We start from the raw sequence: 26,579 nt of genomic DNA, 5'->3' as shown, positions 1-26,579 counted from the left end.
TTCCAAATTTCAAGTCAATGTGTTAAACCGTTCTTGAGTTATCGGGCGGACAGACGGACACACAGACGGACAGCCATATCAATCTTATAAAGGGGTTTAAATGGGTTGGCTTATGTTCATGAAAATTTGAGCGAACTAATCGTATCCAGGTTCAGATTCAGTTAACATTTTTGAGTTATATTCGCCAGTAGCAGCACTGTTGCTCACATTTCCTATAGTTCCGAACAGATCAGATAATCGTGTATCTGATCTGAAATCTGTGAGCATTCATTGGGAGACCTGTATTGTTAGTGAACAAATAACCAATGTGTAAGGAAATTACCCACGCGGAGTGAGCATAATCACTAGACTATTGAATATTCAGCCAAGATGGAAGGGGTGACAAGTGTTTACAAAGTTCACCATGGTTCAAGGAATAACAAAAAAACGAAACTTGGCCAAGCTTCCAATTAACTTGGGACTACTGGCAATATTCAAATTTGTATGTCGATCTCCATTGTTGTCATCGTTAGAGTGCATTAATCTTATCGAGGTTCAATGAAATTAATTAAGTAAAACTTGTTAATTACCCTTGTTAATTACATAATTATTCAATGGAATTGCATACATACATGGATACACAAATTGGCAGTTTTCCTTTGCTCATAAATATTGATTATTCTGGTTACTAATTCCCAGATGGATTTGTACATCCTGAGGTGCTCGTACATATGCAGGGATGCCCCGGGTCGTGGTAATACTCGGTGCCCATGTTTGCCGGGTATCCGGTCGGATTTTCATGTTAACAAGTTACTATACATCAATAGGTCAAAGGGAGTTCTATTTTTTCGAAAGTTTTCAAAAATATGTGAGTTTAAACAGATTGTAAGGTACAAAAGTTGATGGATATTACACTGACGAAAAAAAACTATATAGCACATCTTCTCTAATATGAAGCACGAACATGAAATCCGTTGGATTTTGGAAAGTTTGCTATTTTAAGGAAGAAGGTTATAACTGTAAATTACACACCTGATTGATTTTTTGATTTATTCGTTTTTAATGATATGACAAACCCCATTTCTGGATTGTTCAAGTTGTTATATCCCAATGTAAAAACTCGTGATTAAAATAGAAAGTAAAACATTTCATTTGGGAGAGCGACTCATAATTGTTTATAGTATAAAATAATTCCACCATTCAAACGATACTTTTTCTAATTTATAAACTACAAGTTTACCCGATTTTTGAATTAAATTATACTTTATGTACTAATTCAGTGCCACCTTAGACGTCAATACTGAAATGTTTTTTTCATAATTCGTTACATATATCAGTAATCAGGGTTTCGTTTTTCCTGTCCAAATCCGCATTAAATGTCTATAATGGTTATGCTGGATCGGTGTCACACATACATAGTATACCTGGTTAGACCAACAGGTACAAATTATAAAACCAAAAGGATTCATATTCTGAATAAAAGTCTTGATGCATTAACTTACTCATATATCCGAACGGTGAACAAGGATGGGGAGCTGATTTGGCATTGCATAAACTAAATTCTGTAAGTTCCATTCCAAATTCGAGAAAACGAGTAACAATGAAATGTATTACTCATAGCTGTTTTCAGTTGGAGGCGCATTTAGTCCGATCCCCTGTGCAGGAAGCTTGACACGAGTTAGAAAACAATAAAGTTATTCTCATTTATACATCCACCATGTCCGTAAATAATAATTCTTTCTATAAATTTATTAAAAATTGAGCTCGTCCGTTTTAATTAACTTCAATCGACACAAAAAAGTCCTTAACAGCCACTTTCAGGCTTTTCTCCACAGCCACTGTATTTCAAACTTGCAACTATTTGCTCATCTAGCCACTCCAGATATGAGATCGAAGCGGAGATGATTGCAGAACTGCTGGGTAAACGGGGTACTTCAGAATACCCAGTCAAGTACGGATATGTCAAAAATAATGTGTCGAATGTGCAGGGTAACTCGTACCTCCACGGCGCCCGGGGCATCCCTAGTAATAAGCTGCTCAATACCAAAGTAATCTATTATACACACTCGCCACATGTTTGTCCTAGGCCATTTTGTCCATCGTCATTTAATTGTTGGTGGACATTGGCATGCTCACAGTTTGTTCATCATATCTGCGAAACAATTTAAATTTTGTGATATCCAAAGTAATTACACAGATTTATCTGTCATGGGTAAAATATCCGTTTTTGTGCTGGGATCAATTTCACTTATAATCAGGCGTTACGTCGAGCAATATAAGGAACAAGATTTACGAACTTCCTTGTCTGAACTCGAACCAGATTTGGGTTTGCCTCGGATTGACACGTATGATTTTATCATTGGTAAATCGAATACAGTGGCATTAAAATATTTACATGGATGTATCGTTCCAATTATTTAGTTCAAATATTGCAGAGTTTTCCACATTTTTTAAACATTTAAATAAATATGTATGTAGGTTATTATTTTATTTCTAGTTGGGGCAGGTACAGCGGGTTGTCTGTTGGCAGGCAGATTATCGGTATTTTTTAGGGTGCTTCTCTTAGAAACTGGTGGCCCTCCACCGACAACTGTGAACAATCCATACTTCTTTCGACAATATTTGGACGATCCATCAATAAATTACCTCTTTACAACAAGGCAGAAATACATATCTTTGGAGTCAGGTGGGGTAAGGGTTCTTTGTAAACTTACGAATATTTGATCTATGCCAATCTAGTATCTATGTATGTATAATAAATTGGAAAGCTTTGGCAGTTGAATTTTTAAATTTCCATCCAAAACGGGCTATCATTCATTACCCGTGTTTTGACAATTTTCTTAAGAATATATATTCCAAGTAATTTATTAATACAACCGTAGTAAATGAATAAAAAGATACTTGGTTAGGCTAAGTACATCTTCAAGTACATTTTACCTATTTCAATGTTCCACAATAAGGCATTTTTCATAATTAAGGATGGGTATCGAAAAAATACTCATGGTTTCAACGATTACCAAAATCAAGACGGGCCCCTACTTTTTGCCCACCCCTTCGCTGTGTATATAGATAGATCCGCAATTTGCGCCACTGACACATGTGTACGGAAGGAATTTCTATGTGTCCATTTGACCCTTGGGTTCTTGATATTTTAGATTTTTAACTTCTCCCAGGGGAGGATGATGGGCGGGAGTGGTTCGCACAACTACAACGGCTACGCCCGTGGCTCACCGCTGGATTATGATACATCTCGAGACATTGGGGTAAATAGGAAAATTTTCAAGTTGAAAATCCTGTCTAGTCCTGTGCGATTTCTAGAAACTATTAATGCATTTTTAAACCCTTATATGTCATCTACAAAAATCCTTGCCCCTTTTTGCCCCTTTTGAAAATAGACAAAGATATGTGAATTTATGCAAAAACAAATTGGCATATGCAAAATGTCTGTCTTTCTGCAATCATGACGTTGGGTAAAATTTCTATGTGCTCCAAATAACATAATAAGTAATTTAGAGATATCCCATTCACTCTCTTGGGCAAGGGAACACGGTAAAATAATTCCCCAATAAATTTATAATGAGGTAAACTGGTCCGAATCACCTGGTCTGGGTGCAAAAATCTATAATTCTAGAATAATTGAATTTTTTCGAGTTCTGCTTCTGGTGATTATTGTATGAGGTTCCAAAGGTGTATAGAATATGCAACTTTCATAGAAAGCCACGCCCTTTGGTGACTGTGGTCAAAGGCTAGTAATATTTTATTGCGTTACACCATCAAGTGGGGTGTCATTTGAAAGCTCTCGTCACTCCGAATAACCGTGAGATAGTGTGGGCACACCCAACTTCGACACATGTCGTCCTCACAGTGGGATACACATGTGTGGAAGATCCTCCTTCCAAAACCTGGGAAACTCAGGGATTGGCTGGTCCTTGTTTTGGCTGCACACTTAAAAATGTAATGCTAAAAGCTATGATATGCAATAGATTGAAATAATCGAGATCGGTTTGTGTCATCATACAGATGACCCCAAGGGGAGGATTCTACCAACTCTTGGGGTCGATTGGATCACCCCCACTCCCACTGGTGCCAGAGGGTGTGGTCGGGGCAAAATGAGATTTTTACTACAATCGAATCTATACGTGAAATAAAGTGAAATGAGGTAGTCCCTCGATGTCACGTGGGTGTGGTGAGGGGCAACATGAGATTTTATTGAAATTGAATTCATATACCCAACATGGTAAAGTTAAGTGTTCGCACACTGTTGATGGGATGAAGTGAGACAAAAAATCGATGGTTGATTTTGATTTTTTCGAAGGCATACCCCTGGTCAGGAAATTTTCGAAAATACTCAAAAAATTTAAAAAAAATTGAGTTTGCTGTTGGATATGATAAAGCAACTATCTAAGATCACAAAAACGCTTAAATTATGAAAATCCGATCAAAATTGGATTTTTGGTGATTTTTTGAATGAACGAAAACAGGGTATTTTTCGTGTTTTTCGCACCTTTGAGTGGGTGTGGCGGGCGCAAATGGGGCCATTGAATGAAATCCTCCTTCACTTTTGCTAGACTCACCTAGGACTACAACATATCCAAAGGGCATCAAGATCTGTGATTCTGTCGGTGAAGGGTTGTCCTCCTAAATAGGAATTGAGAAGAGCTTTTCAACGACACCCCACATGAGGGGAATAGTCATAAGACACATTTTGACCTTTGACCACACCCCCTGACCTCGGGAGTGGCTGTACCTGCTTGGCCTAAAATTACACTAAATAGGAATTGAGAAGAGCTTTTCAACGACACCCCACATGAGGGGAATAGTCATAAGACACATTTTGACCTTTGACCACACCCCCCAGGGGGTTTGTCGGGCATTACCCAAAACTCCACTTGACCATCATACGCCGACTCCCGTCAACAGAATTACGAAAGCTTCATTGGTTTTAAAGTTATGGGTTTTCAAAGAATATAGCAATCCGGACCAGTGTGCGTTAGGGTGGCTTCTGCTGCTTAATTTCTGAGTGTAAGCAGAAACCACCCTACATTTGTTGGCTGGTCTGCCCTACCTTACCTTACCTACCGTACATAATACTTATTTTATTTATTTCGAGCGCTATAAACAACGCGGAATAAAATTCGACAAGATAAAAACCCTGGCGATTGCCGGAACAATTTCACGATTTAAATTTTTTTTAAACTTTTGACACAGTCAATTTCAAAGTACTTTACGCAGCGGGAAGTAAATTCGACTAAAATGCTTTGAGTTGTTACTAAAATATTATGCAAGTTCCGGGCCAATATCCGTCACGACGGATGTAAACCCCGTGCTGGCAGTTTGGCTGGAAGCAGGCTTGGAATTGGGATACCCACACGCGGATCCGAATGGGTATAGGATTGAATGTGCGTTGACTTCTGCATTGCAAATCAGAGAGTGACCTTAGCAAATTGTTAAGCTTTTTTCGGGTTTAATCAATTATTCATATTATACGTTATGTACGAGGGGAGGGCGGAAAGTTTTCAGGTTGCTACCTGAGGAAACAAGAGGGTGACACAACAATTGGGTAATATTTATCCATCCGTTGTGTAAAATTTGTCTAACCTATTTAAAGCATACCAAAATGTTTGAGTAAAATGTGTCCAACGGTTGGATAAATTCTACTAACAATGGAGAGGTGTCAGGTGGTTATCGCCAATGCGGACCGGACCAATTTTAAACTGTTCAGGCCCAGAAATAAGCCTACCCGTATTTTTTCGTTTTCCAAAAATTATCGTTTTTTCATTTCTAAAAACTCAGAAATGGCATGAAAATAGTAAATTCGAAAAATTTTTTGAAAATGAATTTTTATATTTTCAGGGAAGTAATTCTGAACCAAATTGTATTCAATTTTTGAAATCGGGCTAAAATTCGAAAAGTTACAGCGTTTTTAAAAATCATGATTTTGGCTGAAATTTTTTTTGAAAATTCCGCCACGGGCGTAAATATGGCCATTCAGGAAAACGAAAAAATACGGGTGGGCTTATTTCTGGACCTGAACAGTTTAAAATTGGTCCGGTCCGCATTGGCGATAACCACTTGACACCTCCTCATTGTAAGTTGTGTCATCCTCGTTTTTACTCAGCTTTGAGTAAATTTTCCACGATTGTTATTCAAAGTGTTTCTTTGGTATTACAGTATTCTTCCATTACATGCTCTTCTGCTGTTTTTGGTCTAAACTATGAACTCAGATTTTGTCCCGGTTAACTAGTGTAAAAAATATTCAGGGTTGTTAGAATTTTCCATGGGCTTTTCCCTTCTAAATATTACTATTAAATACCCTAAGAGTCTGATAAAATAACCCTTCTTAGGGTGACACTGGACACCTTCCCCACACTCCACATAATCGATCAGATATTCAATTTTTGGTGCATTGTTATACTTTTAGCTTTCGCTCCATGTTCAATATCTACCAAAAACTCGGAGAGGTGTAGCTCATATCGTGCATTTATTGAGGGGAAGGAGCACAACAATCGTAACTTGAGAGTGCTGAGATACTCTCAAGTGCAAAAGGTAAATATAACATTATTACATTGTAACTAAAGGGTGTTGATTCAATTCTTCAACATTTTTCACCGCCACAAGAACATGCTTGTTTTGAAAAAGTGCTAGCTAGTATAGCTATCGTCAATATTTATCTAAGATGTATGTACCTTATTATTGGCCTTTCCACAATATTCTTCAATCATGCCCTCAACTCTTTGTTTTAGGCTGTGTGCTAATTTTCTACAACAGAAATTAGTTTCGAATTTTGCTTATCTAAAACATTTGTTATTAAGGCTCTGTACCAGTAATTCGCCAAGGTATTCAACTACCCTTACTACCCAAATTTCTTGGGACTGAAGCGTGATAGCATGTTTTGGAAAAATGTCGTTGGTGGTAAATTTATAAACATATTTTTTAATGAAAATATGATTATGAAAATATGCCACTGCCACCCAGTACCACCATCTTTGCGAAAAAATAAAACTGCCATTAATGTTTCAAAAATTTCAAAAGACGTTCACAATTTTTGGGGTAGTTCCACTTTCATAATTCTTGTTCATGGCGGTGGAGAATAGTGTGGCGCAGATGGTATAATGGGTCATAGATCCAGAAAAATGGTGGTCGACAGTTTTTCTTGCAGAAAACTTTGCACTGACCCAATTACGCTCTCTTCTTTTAAAAATAGTAAAATTTTGGAAGTGTTTTGGAGTCTCTCACTGATTAATCCACCTCGGCTATAGTGTTGACCACAACTTCTAATTCAAAATTTCGTGCCAAATACGCTAATACCGACAGGAACGTCTTTTGAAAAATTGCATCCGGCTAGTTGTCAGGTAGTATATAAGATTTATGTATTGAAAAAAAAACTCGAATTTTCGAATTTTGAAACTTTGAATTCATCAAAATATTGGTGTTCATAAGGTAATCCGAAGGTAAAAAGCAAGTTTAGGTCTAGTTCTTATTTATTTCTCATTCACTTTTGACTTATTAATTTTTCCAAATTTGCTTCCCCCATTATTCCAGGGGGAGGGGGGGAGGTTTCATATAATTTTAAAATTAATTGGGTAACTAAGGTCAAAAATATATTTGGGTGTTTAAAGTTGGTACAGAGCCTTAAACTCTTCGTTTTGTATAATTGTTTTCATTTGCACACTTTTTCTTTTATATGTACATCAGATTATCAAGGGAATAAATAGCCAGATTTTTTTCATGCCGCTACAATTTCCTAGACCTTGGTGGAACACGATGTACTATTACTATCATAGTGGATTCTTCGATGTAGCATTGTCCTGCTTGAGAATAATTTTTATCTCAATTGGCAATAATTCCTGGTCCACTGAGGTGTCAAACTAAATAGGTTACATTTTGTGCATATATTCAGATTCGTCCATGGCTTCTCATTTTAATAAAATATTTAGAGGTATCAGGCCCGTGGATTCTCTTTGTATGGGCAGATTATTTCATCTTTTTTACTGTCAAGTATCAAAACTCGCAATTTAGTTTTAACAAATTGCTACCATATGCCATCCGCGGCAGCCCTATATATGCTCCATGCCAAATATGACTTTAAAATTGTCAATAAGGGAAACTATCCCTTGATACTTTTGACATTCTTATGCGAAGTTTTACCTTCTAAAGCCTTAAAACTATGGGACCATATCGAAATAAGGACAATATCGTTGCATCTACAATTGGTTGAAATACTAGATATTTGAAATATTGTTTGTTTAAGCGTTCCCGGGTATGTTCATAGCTCGGTGTACGCATTTTTTATTACTAAAGCTTTGTAATTAAGGTAAACACGGTGTACCTGTGAATAAGCTGATTCAAAATATTTTAAAATTTTAACAGATTTTGATCAATGAAGACAAAATGGCATATGGGGTTACCTACTTACGCCATGGCATCCCTCAAATTGCCCACGCTTCACGAGATGTAATCATAAGTGCGGGGGCAATCCTGTCTCCACTGATGTTAATGAAGTCAGGCGTTGGTCCTCCACAGATACTTCGAGACGCAAATGTATGTATTGTCATTTTATTTCTTACAGCTACTTAAAAATAATCGCATTGATAACCTAGCATATCAACAATACAGAAGGGGAAACTTATTTTGTTGTTAAAAATCTAGTATGTCACATAAGTATGTTGACACTCCGTGCTGGTATTGACTTGGTAATGAGTTCCTACCGGATTGGCAGTAACTTGTTCCTGAGTGGTAAATTGCTCATTACCACAAAACTAGTTAACGATAATTCTGTGCCTCATTACCGTGCCCGTAGAGTCACAAATGTAGTCCGGTTGTTAATGATTTAATGCCAGTTGTCAAACAATGCAAGTCTTTTACCTATATAGTACAACGCATCTCGCCATAAGACCAATTTTATTATGTTCACCACAAAAAATAACATATCATTATGTTTGCAATTTTCCTAATGAGATTTCCTTTCCTTTGAAATTGGGTTAAAATTCGAAAAATTACAGCATTTAAAAAAATCCAGATTTTGGCTAAAATGGTTTTGAAAATTCCACCACGGGCGAAAACATGTCCGTTAAGGAAAACGAAAAAATAAGCGTTTGCTTATTTCAGAGTGTGAGCAACTCAAAATTAATCCGGTCAAGATCGGTGATAACGACCTGATACCTCCTCATTGTAAACTTTGACTGCACTTTGGGCGTTTTATAATTTTTCGAATTGAAACTACTGATTTCAGATACCCATCCACGAAGCTCTTCCTGGTGTCGGGCAAAACTTGGGAGATCATCCATTAGCCCAATTAACTTTTGAAATTGGGAATGCCGCTGCTGCTGCAGCTTTTGACGCAATTCTACCAGAGTCTGATTTTGAAAAGGAGCTCATCAAATTTCACTCAACACCAAGGGATGGGGTATTTGCGAAGATACGGGCACAACAAGCCTTCCTCGTTTCGTCGCGAGCAAAGGAAAATGGCGAAAAGGGTTGGCCAGACATTTTACTGATTAGCACTTTGTTCCCAGAGCAGAATACGTCGCAGGTGCAGTTGTCAAGCAGGGTTCACCACCCCGGGTTTTTGTGGGTTGGGGTTTTTGTGGTTTTTGTGGGGTTTTGGGGTATCAAATCTCCGGAAAAACCCTAATGCTTAATGGGGTTTTTGCGGTTTTTGTGGGTTCTTCCAAGGTTTTTGTAAGATTTTGGTGTAGATTGAAACAAAATCTTTTAAACAACAACTTAGATCAATGCGAATTCAATTTTTTCGGATTCATCATGAAATTTTGAGAATTTTCATGTGCGACTTGAATTTCCAAGTATTATTGCATATTTTCAGGTTTACATGTTAAACACTAATTTTCGATTCAATAGTCAAAGTCAATGATAACCTTTAAAATTGCACGCTAAATTCGTTTCTTAAATTAGTTTTTCCCCAATAAATAATTTTAGGGATTTGGGTTCAACTGCCCCAAAATCTGGAAAAACCCACAAAAACCCACAAAAACACCCAAAAACCCCGGAAAAACCCCCGGGGTTGGGTTTTTCTAGAAAAACCCCGGGGTTTTCCGAACCCTGTTGTCAAGCTTATTTAACACTTTCATCATATTTACTCCTACATATTTCCATCGCTAACATATTTAGTTGTCACCCTATATATTTCAAATCTCCAGATGTACTTCAGCATAGCTCTCGGCCGACCAAGATCCAGAGGATCAGTTACACTAAACAGAAAGGCGTATCTCTCTAGAGAAGTAAATGACGAAAACCTAGCCGCAATCGATTTGGGAAGTTTGGCAGATCATACCGATTTGGAAGTTATGCTTGAAGGTTGTCAAATGATCATTGAATAACTAAAATTAACCGTAAATTTGAGAATTTTATTCTAAAACTTGAACCCATAGCGTTGAGAATGGTCCTGAAAATTAAGGAGACATCCGCCTTTAAAAGGTTGGATCTCAAGCTTTCCTCGGTAATTCCGCCATCTTGTAAAATATACAGATTTGACTCGAACAATTTTTGGAAATGTTATATAACTCATACCACGAAAACATTCTGGCATTACTCGGGAACCTGCAAAATGGGACCAAAAAGCGATCCGTTTGCTGTGGTAGACTCGAAATTTAGGTTAGTTTAATACGTGATAAGTAATACGACCTTGTGAATCTCCTTAACAATATATAGGAAAGCAATATTCGCTTTTAATAAGTATTTATGAGGAAAGTACATATCTAGATAAATAATGCCACTCTAGTCTACATATGTACATCATCTAACGCTCGCCCTTATACGATATTTCACACTTATAATGCGATGACGACAGCGGTCTCGCTCTGATTTTTGTGAACTTACGATCATTATGCAGCCTTAGATAAATAATTGAATACGTGTTTGAGGATTTTCATAATGCCGAGTTGAAACAAAATTATGACGGAATCCGTACCCTATTTAGAATTTGTATGTTTACCGTGAATTTTGTTTACAAGGAAGAAAAATACAATTATCGCATTCGAATACCGTCACAATTTCGTTTAAACTTGGCATTATGGAAAAGCCTGAAATACTTGTCTAATTATTTATCTAAGGCTACATAATTTTCGTGGATTGGTCGAAATCGGAGTGAGACGGCTGGCGTCATCGTATCGTTAGCATCGCAAATATTTTAAATATTGTACGGAACCAGAGAAGTTGAGATTGTGTATTCTAGAGTTTTTGGCATCCGTGCACTCCGCGTCGTCGATGCAAGTGTCCTACCAATGTCAACAGGCTCAAATACCAACGCACCTACGCTCCTCGTTGCAGAAAAAGCTGCCTGCTGCATCCTTCGTAATCATTTGCAACCTAACTTTGGCGACAAATTTTGTCCGCTAGACTACCCCTGGCTGTTTAAACCTGTCGTGGATCCACATAAATAAGTTGCAATAAAATTTAATGCAAATACTTCCTTCTATACAATTTACACTAGGGAGCAAAATTATTCGGGTAAGATGATCCTCAAAATTCAAATGGAGATAAATGAGTCATAGCAAGTATTTCTACACTCTCGTAACTTAGGCACAAGTTACGGGTCCTTAAGAAACCAATTTAAAAAATCAAATTTCAAAATTTTAAAAATTTAATTTGTAATAAAAAAAATGTCACACAGAATAAGTTTATCACATCTATCTAATCAAAATAATTATGCATAACTTGAAATTTGAATTTGAATTACAGTTCGGGCTTTTTACTCATTTTTATTTTTGACATAGAGCTTTTAAAAATTAATCCGACAGCACACTTATGGTTTTTAAAAATTAACGAGAGACAGCACTTAGGATGAGAGGTTTTTAAAATTAGGAACAAGTCTCACGTATGGCTATTTAAAATTAAGATGAAATTAAGAGACTGTACTTAGGGTTTTTTTAGAATTAGGCCGACCATATGCATAAAATCCATGCATCATATTTAATTATTTAGGAACGGAAGACAAAAATCATCATTTATGTACAGCATATGTATTAACAAATTCACTAAAAATATCAATGAATACTTTAACTAATATTGTAGAGTTATAATTTATTTACTCATCAGTCTGTAACGGGCAAACTAAATCATCTAAAAGTTCTTCCAGCTCATCTTGTTCGAGGCATTGACTTAGCCCACTGACCGTAAAGTTTTCACCATACCCAATCCCAATAATTTGAAGGCCTAAGAACATAAAAATAAATTGATCTGAGGCATACATATTTGGCTATAATAAAAAAACTAGTTTTTAAACCCATCCAGCGATGGGTTAGGAAGGAATGAAAAACATTGAGCACCTCGTTTTCCATATTCTGTAAAATACAGACAGAAAGGGCGCTGCCCACCGGTCAACTAACAGCGCACATGTCACACAAATTTCTCACGTATCTTGTTATCAGTATCACTAATAAATTAAGGTGCTCAACACAAACAACAGGAAGCTTCGAAAATATAAAGGAATCCTGCAGATGTATGAATGAATAATCAGTGTTAAACAGTTTTACACTGACAGAGTAAACACATTGCGGCTCACAATGCAAGTCTTTTACGTGTAAAACTCATATCTGGTTGGGACAGATTTTATTGTGTTCACCACAAAAAATAAGTATACCCGTATTTTTTAATTTGTCATAATGCGCTAATTTAACCGCGAGGCGCGAATTTCAAAACATTTTTCGCTGCATCTTGTTCGATTCGCATTTCACGTTCTACGAAGCCATTACTGGGACTGCACTGAGGTGAGTTGAGACCGAATCGTATTCCTCGTTTAGAGAAGAGGGATACCAATTCTTGGCATTTGTACTCGCCCCCATTATCCGATCTGAACATCTTCACGTTATTTCCGGTCTGAGTACGCATGAAGTTAATCGCATCTATAACATTCATTGCGGTTTCACCTTTTTTCTTTTGGAAATATACTTGTCTAAAAGCTGATGCTTCGTCCTTTACTACAAGGAAGTACGAATTTCCATTTTTCGAAATTGCATTTGCATAACCAAGATCGGAATGTAAGCATTCTCCTGGCAAATACTTTACAGTTTTTTCAACTGTAACGTAACTCTTCTTCTTGGACTTTGCTTTCATGCATATTTCGCACTTGAAATTCACATCCTCTCGCTTCATATTTTCCAGGCCATACGCAGCCTCTTTGTCCTTAGTATCGTTCAGAAACTTGGAATTAATATGAGCTAATCTCTCGTGCCATACGACAGGCTTGATACAGGCCATCGCTCTGTTTACAATTGGCTTGAATTTCATTATTTGAAGACCGTCTCTTCGTTCGGCTTCAATATCACGCTGTCCATCGCGATAATAAATAATTTGATTATTTCCGCTTTTGCTTACTACTAAGCCTTTGTCGAGAAGAACATTTTCTGACAGTAAATTTGCCCCCCCTGGCACATATTCAACTTGATAAATAGTTATTTCTACCCAAACTTTGTTAATAAGTGCTTTCACTTTCACTGCTCCTACGCCTTTTACAAGCATGAGAGAGTTATCGGCCATGCTGACCGATTTTGGGCATGGGTATTCTGTATATTCGAAAAACTAGTCTGTTCGCCCACAATAATGGCGATTTGCACCAGAGTCATTTATCCAAAGGTCACTTAGCCCACCAGCCATATAAGCTCCTTCTGATTTTTCATCAGATTTCTGTTCCTTCTTTGCAGAATCTTTATCTTTGAAGGTGCACTCACTTTTCCAGTGGCCCTTTAATTTACAGATGTGACATTTAGTTTTCTTTTTCAGATCACTAATTTCTTGTCTGGTTCGCTTTGGTCGCTCTTTCTTGGCTGCATATGCTTTTGATGTCTCTTCGACATGTGAAGCATTTTTGTACGTCTCGCCATCTTCTAACTCCCAGGTTTTCAACCTGGAGAGAAGTAGAGCTGATGTTTGTTTCGCAATCTCAACTGACCTCCAGGCCTCTCGAAATTGGCGAAACTTTTCGTCCATCATACTGGAAATTATCCTAGCGACCTCCATCTCGTCATCAATTACAGCTCCCATACTTCGCAGTTGGGCGGCATAATTTTGTATTTCAATCATTGTTTTAACTGGGGACTTGCCTGAGGTTACCATAATGCTGTAATATTTCTGCCACAGCACTTGTTTGCTCTCTCCACTGATGCTTTGGTACATCGTGTTTAGTTTATTCCAGATTTCATGGGCTGTTGCACACCCAGAAATCGACTCCACCTCGGCGTCAGTCATGCACAAATATAACGAAGTCATAGCTTCATTGTTGCGTTTATCCCATTCTTTTTGAGGATCACCTACTGCTGCAGGTCTGGTGGATGTTCCGTCCACTATTTCGTTTAGGTCATGCGACCTAAATAGGCTTGACATCCTCACTTTCCAAACACGGAAATTATCACCGTCAAGTTTAGATATCGAAGATGTGTCAAACTTTCTACCCACTATTGTCGTAGTGGTAGTTGTTGTCGTTCCCGAAGTCGTGGTAGTCATTTTCTGACTTTATTGTCTCAAACTTATATTTTTAAACTTAAAATCTTTTCAGAAATTTAAGTTTTTCAGAAACTTTGCAGAACCCGTGCTGATAACGTGTTCAAAATATAAGGAGAGAGATGCTCGACTGTTGGAGTATTTTCAGCTACTGATTTATTAAACGCAGCTCATTGTCATACATATAAGATCATCATCTAAGTCATTCAACTTTTCATGCATGCATTTATCCACCCATAATATTAGGTGGTCAAGTATGTGCAATGATGCACATTTAGCGACATAATTCATATTATAACATACACAATCAGGGTTATTTTTAACACATATATGAATACAATTTGGTATTATTTTAATACTGGATTTCTAAGAGTGTACTAATTTTTTACTAGAATTGATCTTCGGTACGATGTTGATTTCATTTTACACTTGACAGAAACCAATCACAGATATCAACAAGATTCCAATTTTTATGTGTTTTGTTTGTCGAAAAACAAGAAAAATCCACTTTTGAACATTAACATCGGTGCATGGAAAATTCTAAAATCCGTGAAGAAAAATATCGAAAAAATTACAATTTTTAACATAGCTTTTTTATAAAGTACCAAAGAAATACTTTATTTTGTAGAAATTTGGGTGTCAGAGGGTAATTTATGCGGCATGCAACACATTTTTGTATTTCGACGTCAACGGAAAATAAAATATTACATGAATATATATTCTTTGCCATTAAGAGGTTAAGTGCCAAAATTAAGCACCCATATATCAACATGCATTGATTTACTATTTTGCATTTCTGACATTTGGTTAGTCTTTCACTTGTGTTGTATGCACTCTAAATAAATATTCAAGTTATTAAATATTGATGGAAGGAAAGTAGAACATGTACATATGTACATGCATCAAACTTACAGATTATTGAAGAAAATTCGTCCTCCGTAAAAAAGTCGCCATTTCTAGGGGTCGTTTCCGAATAGAATTTTACGTGATTCGCCAGTTGAAAATGTTCGGCATCATTGCGGTGGCATCCATACCCAAACCGGGTAACAGCGGTGCGGCGTAGTTTCCCGTAAACTAAGCCTCCTTTGGCGTCTCGTTTGTTAAAGATGCATTCGCGAAATTTGTCATAATCGTGCCCCAAATCGGCCGAGGTTAAGCATTGATTGGAATAAAGAGCTGCAACGACTACTCGGTTACTCAAGTGTTGGATATAAAAGATATTGTCGAAGCCATCCGGGTCCAATGATACTCTGTGGAATACGTAATAATAAATTACAAATCGGTGTAAATTTAGAGATGAGTCGGACCAAACAGTATGAGACCCCGACCCGGGTGTGGTGGGTTTCACCGGGTTGGATACCCAGTTTTACCGGGTAACTCAAACCTTACAGGTGAGTTGGGTCGAATATTTTTAAAACCCGAAGCGCTCGACCCGGTAAACAAAACCCGGTCATTTTACGAATCCTATCAGGTCGGGCTTTTATCAACGCCGAAAAATTGCAAGCGAAATAACAAGATTTTTTACTACTCTCACTCCGTTTATAAAATCTCGTAACTTATCTTGTCAAGAAATAATGAACACCCTGATTGAAAATTTGTTCCTACATATTTACCCAAGTTATTAAGTATATATTTACTTAATTATACCCACGAACCTGGAAAAGAGCAGCGCCAAGGAGACGAGTAAACGAAGGAGTTCGTTAATCACCGTAATAAAGGCGAACACAGGCCAAAGCGCAATTGCTGCCAAAACTTGGCCAAGAATTGGAAAAATTGGTAACATTTTATATGTTTCAGAAAAGAGATGCTTTGGCAGCTCGCTGAATCTGAGGCTGGACTGGGAAGCAAAGCTGGAAAACTAAACGAGGAAGAAAACTTGCAGTAAACATGTCCATCTTTCCAGACACTCTAAATAATCTGGTAACAAGCATTACCAAGCGGTGCTTATCAATGTTTCGAGTGTGTAAGTAACCACTTGCAAGGAATGACTGCAAGAAATTGGTTTCCCATAGCTATAAATTGCGACCTGCAATACGGTGAGTCGCTAGATGGCGCTTATTTCTTGACCTTTCTCACTTTTCGTGCTTTGAAGTGCAAGAAGTGTATAAATCACACCTGCAAGAAAACTCCGGTAATACATAAATTTGGCACCAACTGGTAGTATTTATTAAACTTATTTCCAGACTGGTAATTACTACAACTGCGAAATAAATACATGCATATGTATATCTATTGCCACTCTGGTAATAAATTTTCTACAAGTCGTAACAAACTTTTACCTCTGAGGACCGAGTGGCATCTATATAAGCTGGTGCCAGCCCTTAGGTGATGTCCACAAATTATGTCACGGCTGAGGGGGCAAGGAGTTTCAAAGTTTTGGGGAAAAGGTTCATTTGTGGCCGGGGAGGGCGGAAAAAAGTCTATAGATTTTTGCCTGACATAATTTATGGGAGTTCTCCTAGTACAAGATTATTTAGGGTGCAAGATGCAACTTATTTTAGATCAAGACATGTTGTTTCTTTGCTGGTCCAGATTGGCTTTATTTTACTAACTAAGTACATATGTAGGGTACGTGTAGGGTATGTACATATATAAAAATTGTAACAAAACATGTTTAAATTATCCACCTCTCAGCACGTGTTGGCTGGTCTAGCAAATGATCTACATCAACTCTGAGCAACTTGGTATTGAAAAATGATATATGATTCAATCACCATAGTGTTTTTTATCCGGTTACACCACCTTGATGTTGATCAATTAATGAAATAATTCTTTACAGAATTAATAATTCTAACTTAGCTACATATATTGTTTTCTTTACAATATAGAATTCATTGATTTATTACCAGGCCATTACTGATGGTATAGAGTTATACATATTTATAGCTGTACCTCTCGTTATTGATTTTTATTAAAGTGCAAATACACACAGGTTGCTAAAGTCACATACTTAAACACTGCGCACTTGGATTGATTTGGTAATAATTAACTTCCTATCGGACTTGTGGTACATAATTTGTTTCTGAGGGACACATTTTTATCTACCAAGACATAAGTGAACCATTATGCCGGGTACTTATAACCAGTGCTTATAGAGTTAAATATTTGCATATGGATTCAAATATGTATGTACTCAGTAATGATTTAATACCGGTTTTGTACGAGTGCATCTCCAGAGTAGGTATTTATCTATATGCGCCACACAAAATTTGCAGAGTTGCTTTCTTATTCTAATGCATACATACATACGAAGGCCAACATGTTGAGATTATCCATCCCTCAGCACCGTAAGTTCATACTTGATTATTATAACTTTATTAGAAATGTATCGCCTTAACCTGCAATCTCACCGTGGTAATGCTTAACTGCACACATACAGATATTTAATTTTCTATTGTCACAACGTAATTATTCATTACATACATATATACATACATATTTTTTTCGAAATTTCAATTCCTGCCAATTCTCTAAACGTTTGCATATGTTACCCTAAATATATGAATGTATGTTTCTCTAACAAAGAGAAGCGATGATCAAAACCGCAATTTGGAGATAAACGAGAATTTGATTTTGTTAAGATTCTAAGCGTTAGCAGAGTATGTATATTGATTTATTTTTTATTAGTCCAACGCTACCAGTCTGGCGTTTCTATGCTGCCCCTGGCCCTGGCCGACTGGGTATGACAAATTCGTGCTGATTTTTAGTGCAGGAATGTGTCAATATTCTTGATAAATGCGTTGCACCAAAAATTTTCTCATTTTATCTTTTAAATTAAATATGGCCGGAATACAATTGGCGTGATAATATTGTTATTATCAAAAATACAGTGCGTTGTCATTTTAATATTAAAATAACATTATTTAATGTTATTTTGCGATGCAAAATAAAAAATGGGTTAGTTCTTTGGTCGTTTAGATAATGGATACATATTTTTTTTGTTTCTTTATTGTGTAATAAAATTCTGCATTTTAGTCAATATTAACCCTATCCCTACATTAGTAAGCCGACAGTGTGTATGCCGACATATTTAAATTTAATATGCCTGAAACAGCAAAAAATTAATATATTTAATCACAGAAGACAAACTGTATTAATACGAATGCAAATAAAAATTTGGTGATCATTTGTCAAAAATTCACAAATAGAGCCAAAAAAATGTCATAATTAATCAAAATCAATTTTTCAAATTATGGATTAATCCCATTCAAGAAGATTTCACATTTCCAAACTGTTCTTCAAAATATTCCTCCGCTTTTTCCAACGCTTCTCGAGGATCATCCCGATACCAGAAGAGCAAACCTTGAATCATGGCGAGTGAAACTTTGACCTTGACCCCCCTCACAACCTGGATAAATTTCTCCCTCACCCCCTCCCACTTCACATCATTTGCATTATAAAACTTGTCAAACATTCCTCCAATCTGGGCATCATCCGGGTAATCGATCCGAACCTTAAGATCCACCCGCCCGGGTCGGATCAACGCAGGATCCAACCGTTCCGGATAGTTCGTCGTGAGAAACACGATCTGCCCATCGTCCGACGAAGCCACGCCGTCCAGCGCGTTGAGCAGCCCTCTAAAAGTGAGGAAAGAGTGGGGATGCCCGTAAAACGCAGGACTCGACTTCGGCCCCCCACTTTCACCCAAATCTGTTCAAAAATTTAGTTTTCATTCAAAACTGAGTCATTTCGATTTCTTAATGAAGATTTTCATTCACATTAAGTCATACATACATACATACATATGTACACTTTCAAATTCATTTCACTTCATCGGACTTCATTTCTTTCTTCGCCCCATGTGTTAAGCATAGGGTAAAAAATGGGAAAAGTAAAAAATCCTTCCACTCACCTTCTGTCATTCTTCTGAAATGACAGAATCCTTTAGTCATTTTCATTCAAATGACATATTTAGAATTCATTTTCATTCATTATCATAATCAGTCAAATGAATAAAGGAGAACAAGTACAATGCTTTTACCACCTTTCTCCTCCCTACTGCCAAACGCTGCGTCGATATCTTCCAACAAAATGACCGACTTTTCCGGCGCCCGGTTCAACAATTCTGTAACCGTATCATCCGTGAGCCTCTGGGAGAGGGAGACGACGCAAATGTTGTAGCCCAACTCGCCCGAGATGGCTTTCACGAGGGAGGACTTGCCACACCCGGGAGGACCGTGGAGCAAATACCCCCTCCGGTAGGGTATACCCTTCTCCACGTACCAGTTCTCCATTTTCAAAAAATTTCTGATATCTTGAAGAAGACCGGGTAAGATCTTATCCTGGAGAATTACTGGTAAATTATTTGTTTAGAGGTGTCATCCTTTTTTGGGAGGGGGCGGCATTCCTGGATAATTTCCAGGAGTAAGGCACGATTCCAGGAAAACGTGGAGAGTATCACAAGCTCGTTATTAAATGATTGGAATTGGCGGGTAATTTCGATCCGCACGTTTTTATAAAGGAAAGAACTCGGCGAATCGAGTCCGACCGTGGTGGCGAAACGGTATCTCCAATTGTTGGAGGAGGTTTGAAAATCTATATGGGCGTCAGAGTCAAAATCTGTGTTGAACCCAGGTTCGGCAGGATTTTCAGGTAACGGGACTTGCCTAGTAAGCAATATGTGACTTTGGAGTTCTGCACAGTTCGGGTTTTTCGCGACCCATTGGAGAAAAGCGCCGTACATGGTTTCGTTGCTCGTATCGCGACCGCGGCGTCGCTCGACCTCGGGAGAGAGTTGGAGTGATACCTGGAGACAAAAACCATAAAAAATGTGTAAATAGAAATCCAGAGATTTTGTGGAATGTCTAGTACTCAGGACGGATTTTTCACGCGAAATGAGAAGTATTAAATTTCTGGCTAACTGGGGTTACTTGAATATTACTAAAAGGTGTAGGAAATGGGAATGTTTCCTCAAATCAACTGCAAAATGTTCTTTTCCCGTTTTTGATAAATTTTTTCACGTGAAATATTCGGCCAGAGTAGTTAAATATGTATATAGGTACACGCTTAGAAATCGAAATAGAATTGTACTAGTAAGGTACATATGCATCTCTAAAAAAATTTGCATTTGTCACTTATGTATCTACATATGTATATTTTTGAAAACCAAGCATTACCCTTGCAGGGATAAACGTGCTCGAATTAAATCACCCTTTATTTCAATACATAATACTTGACATATGTATCATTCTTCCATCGTGGTACATATTGATGAGTAATACAAGCTCGGCATTAAACTTATACCATATCAAATTTGTACGGATCGGGATACACAATTTTAAAAATTGCAAATCGTTGACAACCTTAACACGTAAAAAAGTACTTTTTTTTTAAATGATTATTAGTTTGCCAAATTTACCATGAAATGTTTCTTTATTCGAGTGAGGCTCCATCGTAGCAGGTACAGCGAGGACGTCAGAGTGGCCAAGAGGAGCAGGATGGTCGCTAGTTTCTCCTGGATAGAATTCTTCGCAAAAATATTGGGACAAAAATCCTCAGAAAAGTTTGCAGTGGTCATGATTCGTCTCGCTCAGTTTCTCACTGCACGATAGTCAGGGTGAGGTTGTTGGTTTTATGCAAAAACTAGTTGCATGAGATGCACTGCTAAAAATGTGGTAGAGTCAGACTTGCATATTCTCCGTACTGGTAATACCTGCTTCTTACCAAATTGGTACATATGTACGTATGTAGTACTTCTGAGGCATAAACTAATCATTACCACAACATTACTTAAATGTAATGCCCTTTAATCCCAGTTCCGATGTATGTACTCCGGCTGGTTAGACTGATTTAATACCAGTTTTCTAAGAGTGTATACGTAAATACAATGAAAATGTATGTATGTAAACGTTGGGATGTTAAAGAACTCGTATTTTGCATCGCTTGATTTAATTCATCTGGCAAACTGGTTCCCGAATACGGAGATATGGACACCCTTAGAAATCCAGTATGCAAATAATGTCAAGCGGTATTTTCATGCATATCTGATTAGTAATGCAGCTCGGAATTAAAGTTTTAACATATCGGTAACAAATTTTTATAGATCGGCATATGTAAATAATATTAATTCCAAGCGCTAGTAACTTTAACACCCGAAAATCTACACCATCTGCCAGACTACTTACTGTATTTATACCAGATTTCTAAGAGTGTATTTGTATGTGCACATGCAACTTGGAAGTATCTTATGCTGGAGAGAGCAATGATCACTTTTTATACGCGACACGTGTATGTACAACACATGCACACATAACCAAGGTTATGGCATGTAGTTAAACTCATTATCGAGACGCTGAATATATTGCCATTACAAAATCTGCAAAATTTTGCAAATTTTGCGAAATAATAAAAGAAAACCAATTTCTATCAATTTCTCTGTGGAACTTACAATTAGTATATTTTTAATTAGCTCCATATATTTATGTATGTATTACAATATACATATATACATACATATGTAATTCTTATCATCATCTTTACCACCATATTTTGCTCTGTTTATTAAAATTTTGCAACCATTTTAGCAAATCCGCAATGTTTCTCATTAATCCTACATACAGTTTCTTGCACTTCTCAGCATTAGTCACGTATGTACATATATTTAGCCAGCGTTTACCAAGCTTTGAAGAAACTTGTCTATTTAGTTACGCAGTAACACGAGCGGTTTGTTGTGTCGTGCAAATTTTTGAACAATTTTTGCAACATAAACCAGTTAAAGAAAATAATAAAAAAGTGAACCATGCAAACTCGTTAATGCTTAACAAAAACTTGAGCTCACATAAGTTTTATGCATGCAGTAAGAGATTGACGAACTAAATGCACACGACCCTTCACACAGGTTTTTGTCTCCACTTTTTTGTCCAAATTGCTATACAATTTTCTGTAACACGTTGCTTTCTGGACGAATTAAATCAAATCCTTGTGCATATTGGATTATGCAGTAACACGGCTGACTTGTTGAAAATTAGGTTCCAAGCCGCGTCGGATATGCATGCACACTGTTAGAAATCTGTTACACTCAGGGTGGCATTGATTTCTTGGTATGGAAGTTGCTACGCAGCCTCGTATTAACATTACACCGGTCCGTAATAATTTGATACGGATATGGTAAAACTTTAAATACCGAGCTGATACTATGCGGTGTTACTAATCAATACCACTTTGGTAGAGTCAGATAAATATGTATGGATATGGCTTGGTATTATTTTAATACTTGATTTCTAAGAGTGTGCATAGCACAAACATCACGAATGTAATTGCAAAACAAGAGTTTGTTTCAAAGTCGTAAATGTTTCCTTAGCAAAATATTACCATCAGGTAATTCGGTGCAGGTACAGTCATTCATATGTGTACTTTGGTCGGTAACAATTTAATACCAGTAGTTTTCTAAGAGTGTTCCTTCCTGCTTTCATGAATGAAACAGATCTGGCGAACTAATTATGCTAACAAGTGCATACATATGTACGTAGCCCAACACACTTTGTCTCACTTTTGTCCGTGATTGCAGTAAGAGAGGAACTCATTTTGTTCCTTCTTCACAACTTTTTCCATCCAAATTTCCAATATGTTCCCGGTTTCTGTGAACAATTGGATCCCCGATAAATTTACCGTCACACATTTCCTAGTCCCAGTTACGCTAGCCCTCTCGGTGTATTTGACACTATGGAGTTCCACCCAAATAAAGGATGCTTTCATGGTAAGACTTGTTTAATCACAGTTTGAATTACATACAATTGTTTTATCAGAAATTAAAGGCGATTAATTATTTGACGCATATATTGACTTGGATTACGGATACATCCGCATATTACGTCATCAAAAAAAGTGTCGATTTATAAACCACTCACCCACACCTTCCTTCCCTACTCATGTCTACCTTAGCACGAGTATGATAGATTTGCTACCACTATGAAAAAACTTTCATAAAAGTTCACTGGATATTATGCAATATCCGGTACTACATATCGATACCGCTTTGGTAGAGTCATAAACATCGGCATGTATTATTTTAGTACCGGATTCTTAGGAATTTATGCTAATCCTATTTTATGCACGTATTTATTTATTTACATACATACGTACCCACATGTAGATGTGATGGATATATTTTTATTTTGCGAAAACCTTTTTTGCGTTTGCTACGTAAACTGTTGCCAAATCATCCAGGAATTAGCGAACTGTGTAAATATATAATATGATATTTCGCGTGATACATATTATGTATCACGCGAAATTTTACATTTTCTAACCTCTTTCATTTCTCCCTATTAAATAGGTATCCCTCCAACTCTGTGGAACCAGCCACACTCCAGGAATGTGTGACGAGCTCATTTACATCTCCTTGCTTCAATGGATCGCCAAAAATCCGAACTGCGCCGGATTCCAGACGCACGCCCTTATCTCCAAAAAAGTACCCCTTCCGGAGGACGGGTCCGAACCAAGCAGAAAAGAAGCCTTGTACACCCTACTTGACCAGCTTCGGTGCTCCTCGTGCAGCGGAAATTTCAAATATTATTTCTTGACCACGATCGGTTTCGGATCGACGAGTTCCTTCCTCTACAAAAATGCCCGGGTCGAAATTACTCGGCGATTCGACGGTCACCAGGAGCTCATCACGCTGTCCACTCCTGGAATCTCCTGGAATCTCCTGGAATCGTGCCTTACTCCTCGAAATTATCCTGGAATGCAGCCCCACCCCGAAAAAGGGGGACGCCTCTAAACAAATAATTTACCAGTGGGACGGACACTGGAGAGAGATGGGTTATCCGAAAAAGAAGCGTCCCATCGAGTCGCTCATCCTCCAGGATAAGATCTTACCCGGTCTTCTTCAAGATATCAGGAGTTTCTTGAAAATGGAGAATTGGTACGTGGAGAAGGGTATACCCTACCGGAGGGGGTACCTGCTCCACGGTCCGCCCGGGTGTGGCAAGTCCTCCCTCGTGAAAGCCATCTCGGGCGAGTTGGGCTACAACATTTGCGTCGTTTCGTTATCCCAGCGAATCACGGACGATTCTGTTACCCAATTGTTGAACCAGGCGCCGGGAAAGTGTGTCATTTTGCTGGAAGATATCGACGCGGCGTTTGGCAGTCGGGAGGAGAAAGGTGGTGAAAGCATACCTGTTCACTTTCATTCATTTGACTTATGACTGAATGAAACTGAAATTCATTCATAAGTGAATGAAATTCCCGTCATTTCAGATGAATGACTTTGAATGAAAAACAATTTTTTGAACAGGTATGGGTGAAAGTAAGTCAAATATTGCTTTTGGGGGGCAGTCCGAATCTCTCTTGACGTTTAGAGGGCTGCTCAACGCGCTAGACGGCGTGGCTTCTTCGGACGATGGACAGATCGTGTTTTTCACGACGAACTATCCGGAACGGTTGGATCCTGCGTTAATCCGACCCGGGCGGGTGGATCTTAAGGTTCGGATCGATTATCCGGATGATGCCCAGGTTGGGGGAATGTTTGACAAGTTTTATGATGCAAATGATGAGAAATGGGAGGGGGTGAAGGAGAAATTTATCCAGGTTGTGAGGGGGGTCAAGGTCAAAGTTTCCCTCGCTATGATTCAAGGTTTGCTCTTTTTGTATCGAGACGATCCCAGGGAAGCGTTGGAGAAAGCGGAGGAATATTTCGAGGAACAGTTTGGAAATGAGACAAAATTGCCGGGGGAAAAATTGAAATTTTAACAAGCAGGGGAATTTCGTGGCTTAATTTTGCAAGAATTCGAATAACAAAATAGGAACGTATACATTCCTATTTTACATATATGTAAAATGAATTATATAACTTTTGTTTCAGCTTAGGAAATGTGTTAATTATTCTAGTTATATTTCCAATAAACTAAATAAGTTATAATAAAACGTCCTTTGTTTTGTAGAAATTAAATATGTTTCTCAGAATTTATATAAATACATACATGCTTAGGATTACTTTGTTAATTGCATAATTTAATTGTCTACCCTAAGTAATCCAGGTTGTGGCAACTAACCTGGAAAGTATATCTACTCTACGCTGGTACTAATTTTGCTACCTGACGGGAAGTAGTTTGACTCCGTTTGATAAGGTTTTCATTTCCATGACATTATTTTCATATGATACGTACGTACTTCAGCCATTAATGATTTTACCCCAGTTTCCAATGAGGCTAAATGCGCGACTAAAAATCTTCTCATAAGATTTCCTTCGTCTCAAAATAATGTTAATACATTTGTATGTAAATTTATTATTTCTTTAGCAACGTTTGTGTATGTGTAACAAGTTTTGCAAACTTATTAGCAAAAATACTTAGAACGTTTTTGCACATACGTACATAATTCTTATTATTTATAAGCAACGTTATTTCAGCAACGTTGGCCATTATCTGCGAACACAATATGTATGTACCTATATGTATGCATGCATAACAATTCTGCCAGCAGGTACATACGTTTAGTTGCATGCCTTACTTATACACATCTACTTCGAGTATATTCGTTTCATTTCTGAGCAAAATGTTCCGAGAAGAAATGCGGCTACATAATCTGTAAATTAATTTCCCAAAAAATAAATCTTCTGATCGTCCATATGTATGTACAGACGGCCATGAAACGGGGAAATAAATAGTTGTACATACGCAAATATAGAAAATTTACTTACACATATTCATCGCCACGCACGCTGCATATATACGTTTACAAAAAGTGATTGCCATAGTGACTCATGCATACAGCAACTTTATGCGAAGACCGTGTCCGGCTGTCGGTCCGTCTGCAGGATACTGATCCTGAGAGAACTGATCGATAAAATCGAAATTGGTTTATGGCATCATAGATATATAAATATGACCGCATGTGGGAGGATCCAATCAACTTTTGGGGCTAATCGGATCACCACCTCCCATTGAGGTTATGGGGGTGTGATGACATACTTTTCTGGAGAATTATTAGTTTCATCCTTTTATTACATTTAGTTTGCGACGATTTATTTATATGTACTTGTATCATAAGCAACCTGACACCGTAAGTCAAGGAACGATTACTTTAATATATATATATACGTGGATACAATTTACTTACAAGTTTTTTTCGCGTGGTGCTAGAAATTCTGCAAATTTATTGAACAGTGCGTATTGTATCGTCACGCAATTACATACTTAAATTCCTAC

The 26,579-nt window shown here is 37.5% G+C and overlaps 4 protein-coding genes and 1 long non-coding RNA gene across 8 annotated transcripts; 2 read left to right on the top strand and 3 right to left on the bottom strand.

Annotated features, from left to right (window-relative positions):
* Positions 1-1,015: 1,015 nt before the first annotated feature.
* LOC118436716 lies at positions 1,016-1,620 on the bottom strand. The gene is made up of 2 exons (XR_004835661.1): positions 1,482-1,620; positions 1,016-1,403 (listed from the first exon to the last, which is right to left on the bottom strand). It is a non-coding gene; the product is annotated as an uncharacterized LOC118436716 (long non-coding RNA).
* Positions 1,621-2,043: 423 nt separating this feature from the next.
* LOC110854484 (glucose dehydrogenase [FAD, quinone]) lies at positions 2,044-11,613 on the top strand. Of its 2 annotated transcripts, XM_035855286.1 has the most exons (8): positions 2,044-2,341; positions 2,477-2,670; positions 3,135-3,242; positions 8,350-8,520; positions 9,212-9,511; positions 10,137-10,293; positions 10,368-10,590; positions 11,171-11,613. In XM_035855286.1, exons 1-8 carry the CDS (start codon positions 2,053-2,055, stop codon positions 11,376-11,378), a joined length of 1,650 nt encoding a protein of 549 aa, XP_035711179.1. In that variant the 5' UTR covers positions 2,044-2,052; the 3' UTR covers positions 11,379-11,613. The 2 variants fall into 2 exon arrangements, with proteins under 2 accessions (XP_035711179.1, XP_021958610.2); XM_022102918.2 differs by lacking the exon at positions 2,044-2,341 and having other exon boundaries at positions 2,553-2,665.
* A 324-nt stretch (positions 11,614-11,937) lies between these two features.
* Positions 11,938-16,265, bottom strand: LOC110854483. Its single transcript, XM_035855287.1, has 3 exons — positions 16,089-16,265; positions 15,346-15,683; positions 11,938-12,150 (listed from the first exon to the last, which is right to left on the bottom strand). The coding sequence occupies exons 1-3, from the start codon at positions 16,214-16,216 to the stop codon at positions 12,023-12,025; spliced, it is 594 nt and encodes a 197-aa protein (XP_035711180.1). The 5' UTR covers positions 16,217-16,265; the 3' UTR covers positions 11,938-12,022.
* Positions 16,266-18,352: 2,087 nt separating this feature from the next.
* LOC110854482 (mitochondrial chaperone BCS1-like) lies at positions 18,353-20,960 on the bottom strand. Of its 3 annotated transcripts, XM_035855440.1 has the most exons (4): positions 20,792-20,960; positions 19,418-20,179; positions 19,286-19,299; positions 18,353-19,083 (listed from the first exon to the last, which is right to left on the bottom strand). In XM_035855440.1, the coding sequence occupies exons 3-4, from the start codon at positions 19,293-19,295 to the stop codon at positions 18,641-18,643; spliced, it is 453 nt and encodes a 150-aa protein (XP_035711333.1). In that variant the 5' UTR covers positions 19,296-19,299; positions 19,418-20,179; positions 20,792-20,960; the 3' UTR covers positions 18,353-18,640. The 3 variants fall into 3 exon arrangements, with proteins under 3 accessions (XP_035711333.1, XP_021958607.1, XP_035711332.1); XM_022102915.2 differs by lacking the exon at positions 19,286-19,299 and having other exon boundaries at positions 19,415-20,179; XM_035855439.1 differs by lacking the exon at positions 19,286-19,299.
* Positions 20,961-22,942: 1,982 nt separating this feature from the next.
* On the top strand, positions 22,943-25,133 carry LOC110854481 (mitochondrial chaperone BCS1-like). The gene is made up of 3 exons (XM_035855362.1): positions 22,943-23,128; positions 23,708-24,534; positions 24,668-25,133. Exons 2-3 carry the CDS (start codon positions 23,997-23,999, stop codon positions 25,120-25,122), a joined length of 993 nt encoding a protein of 330 aa, XP_035711255.1. The 5' UTR covers positions 22,943-23,128; positions 23,708-23,996; the 3' UTR covers positions 25,123-25,133.
* The last annotated feature ends 1,446 nt before the right edge of the window (positions 25,134-26,579 follow it).

The sequence above is a fragment of the Folsomia candida genome, unplaced genomic scaffold (assembly GCF_002217175.1).
Source record: "Folsomia candida strain VU population unplaced genomic scaffold, ASM221717v1 Fcan01_Sc010, whole genome shotgun sequence".
In the NCBI taxonomy this organism is placed as follows: Eukaryota; Metazoa; Arthropoda; class Collembola; order Entomobryomorpha; family Isotomidae; genus Folsomia; species Folsomia candida.
This window is presented reverse-complemented; position numbering and strand designations above follow the sequence as displayed.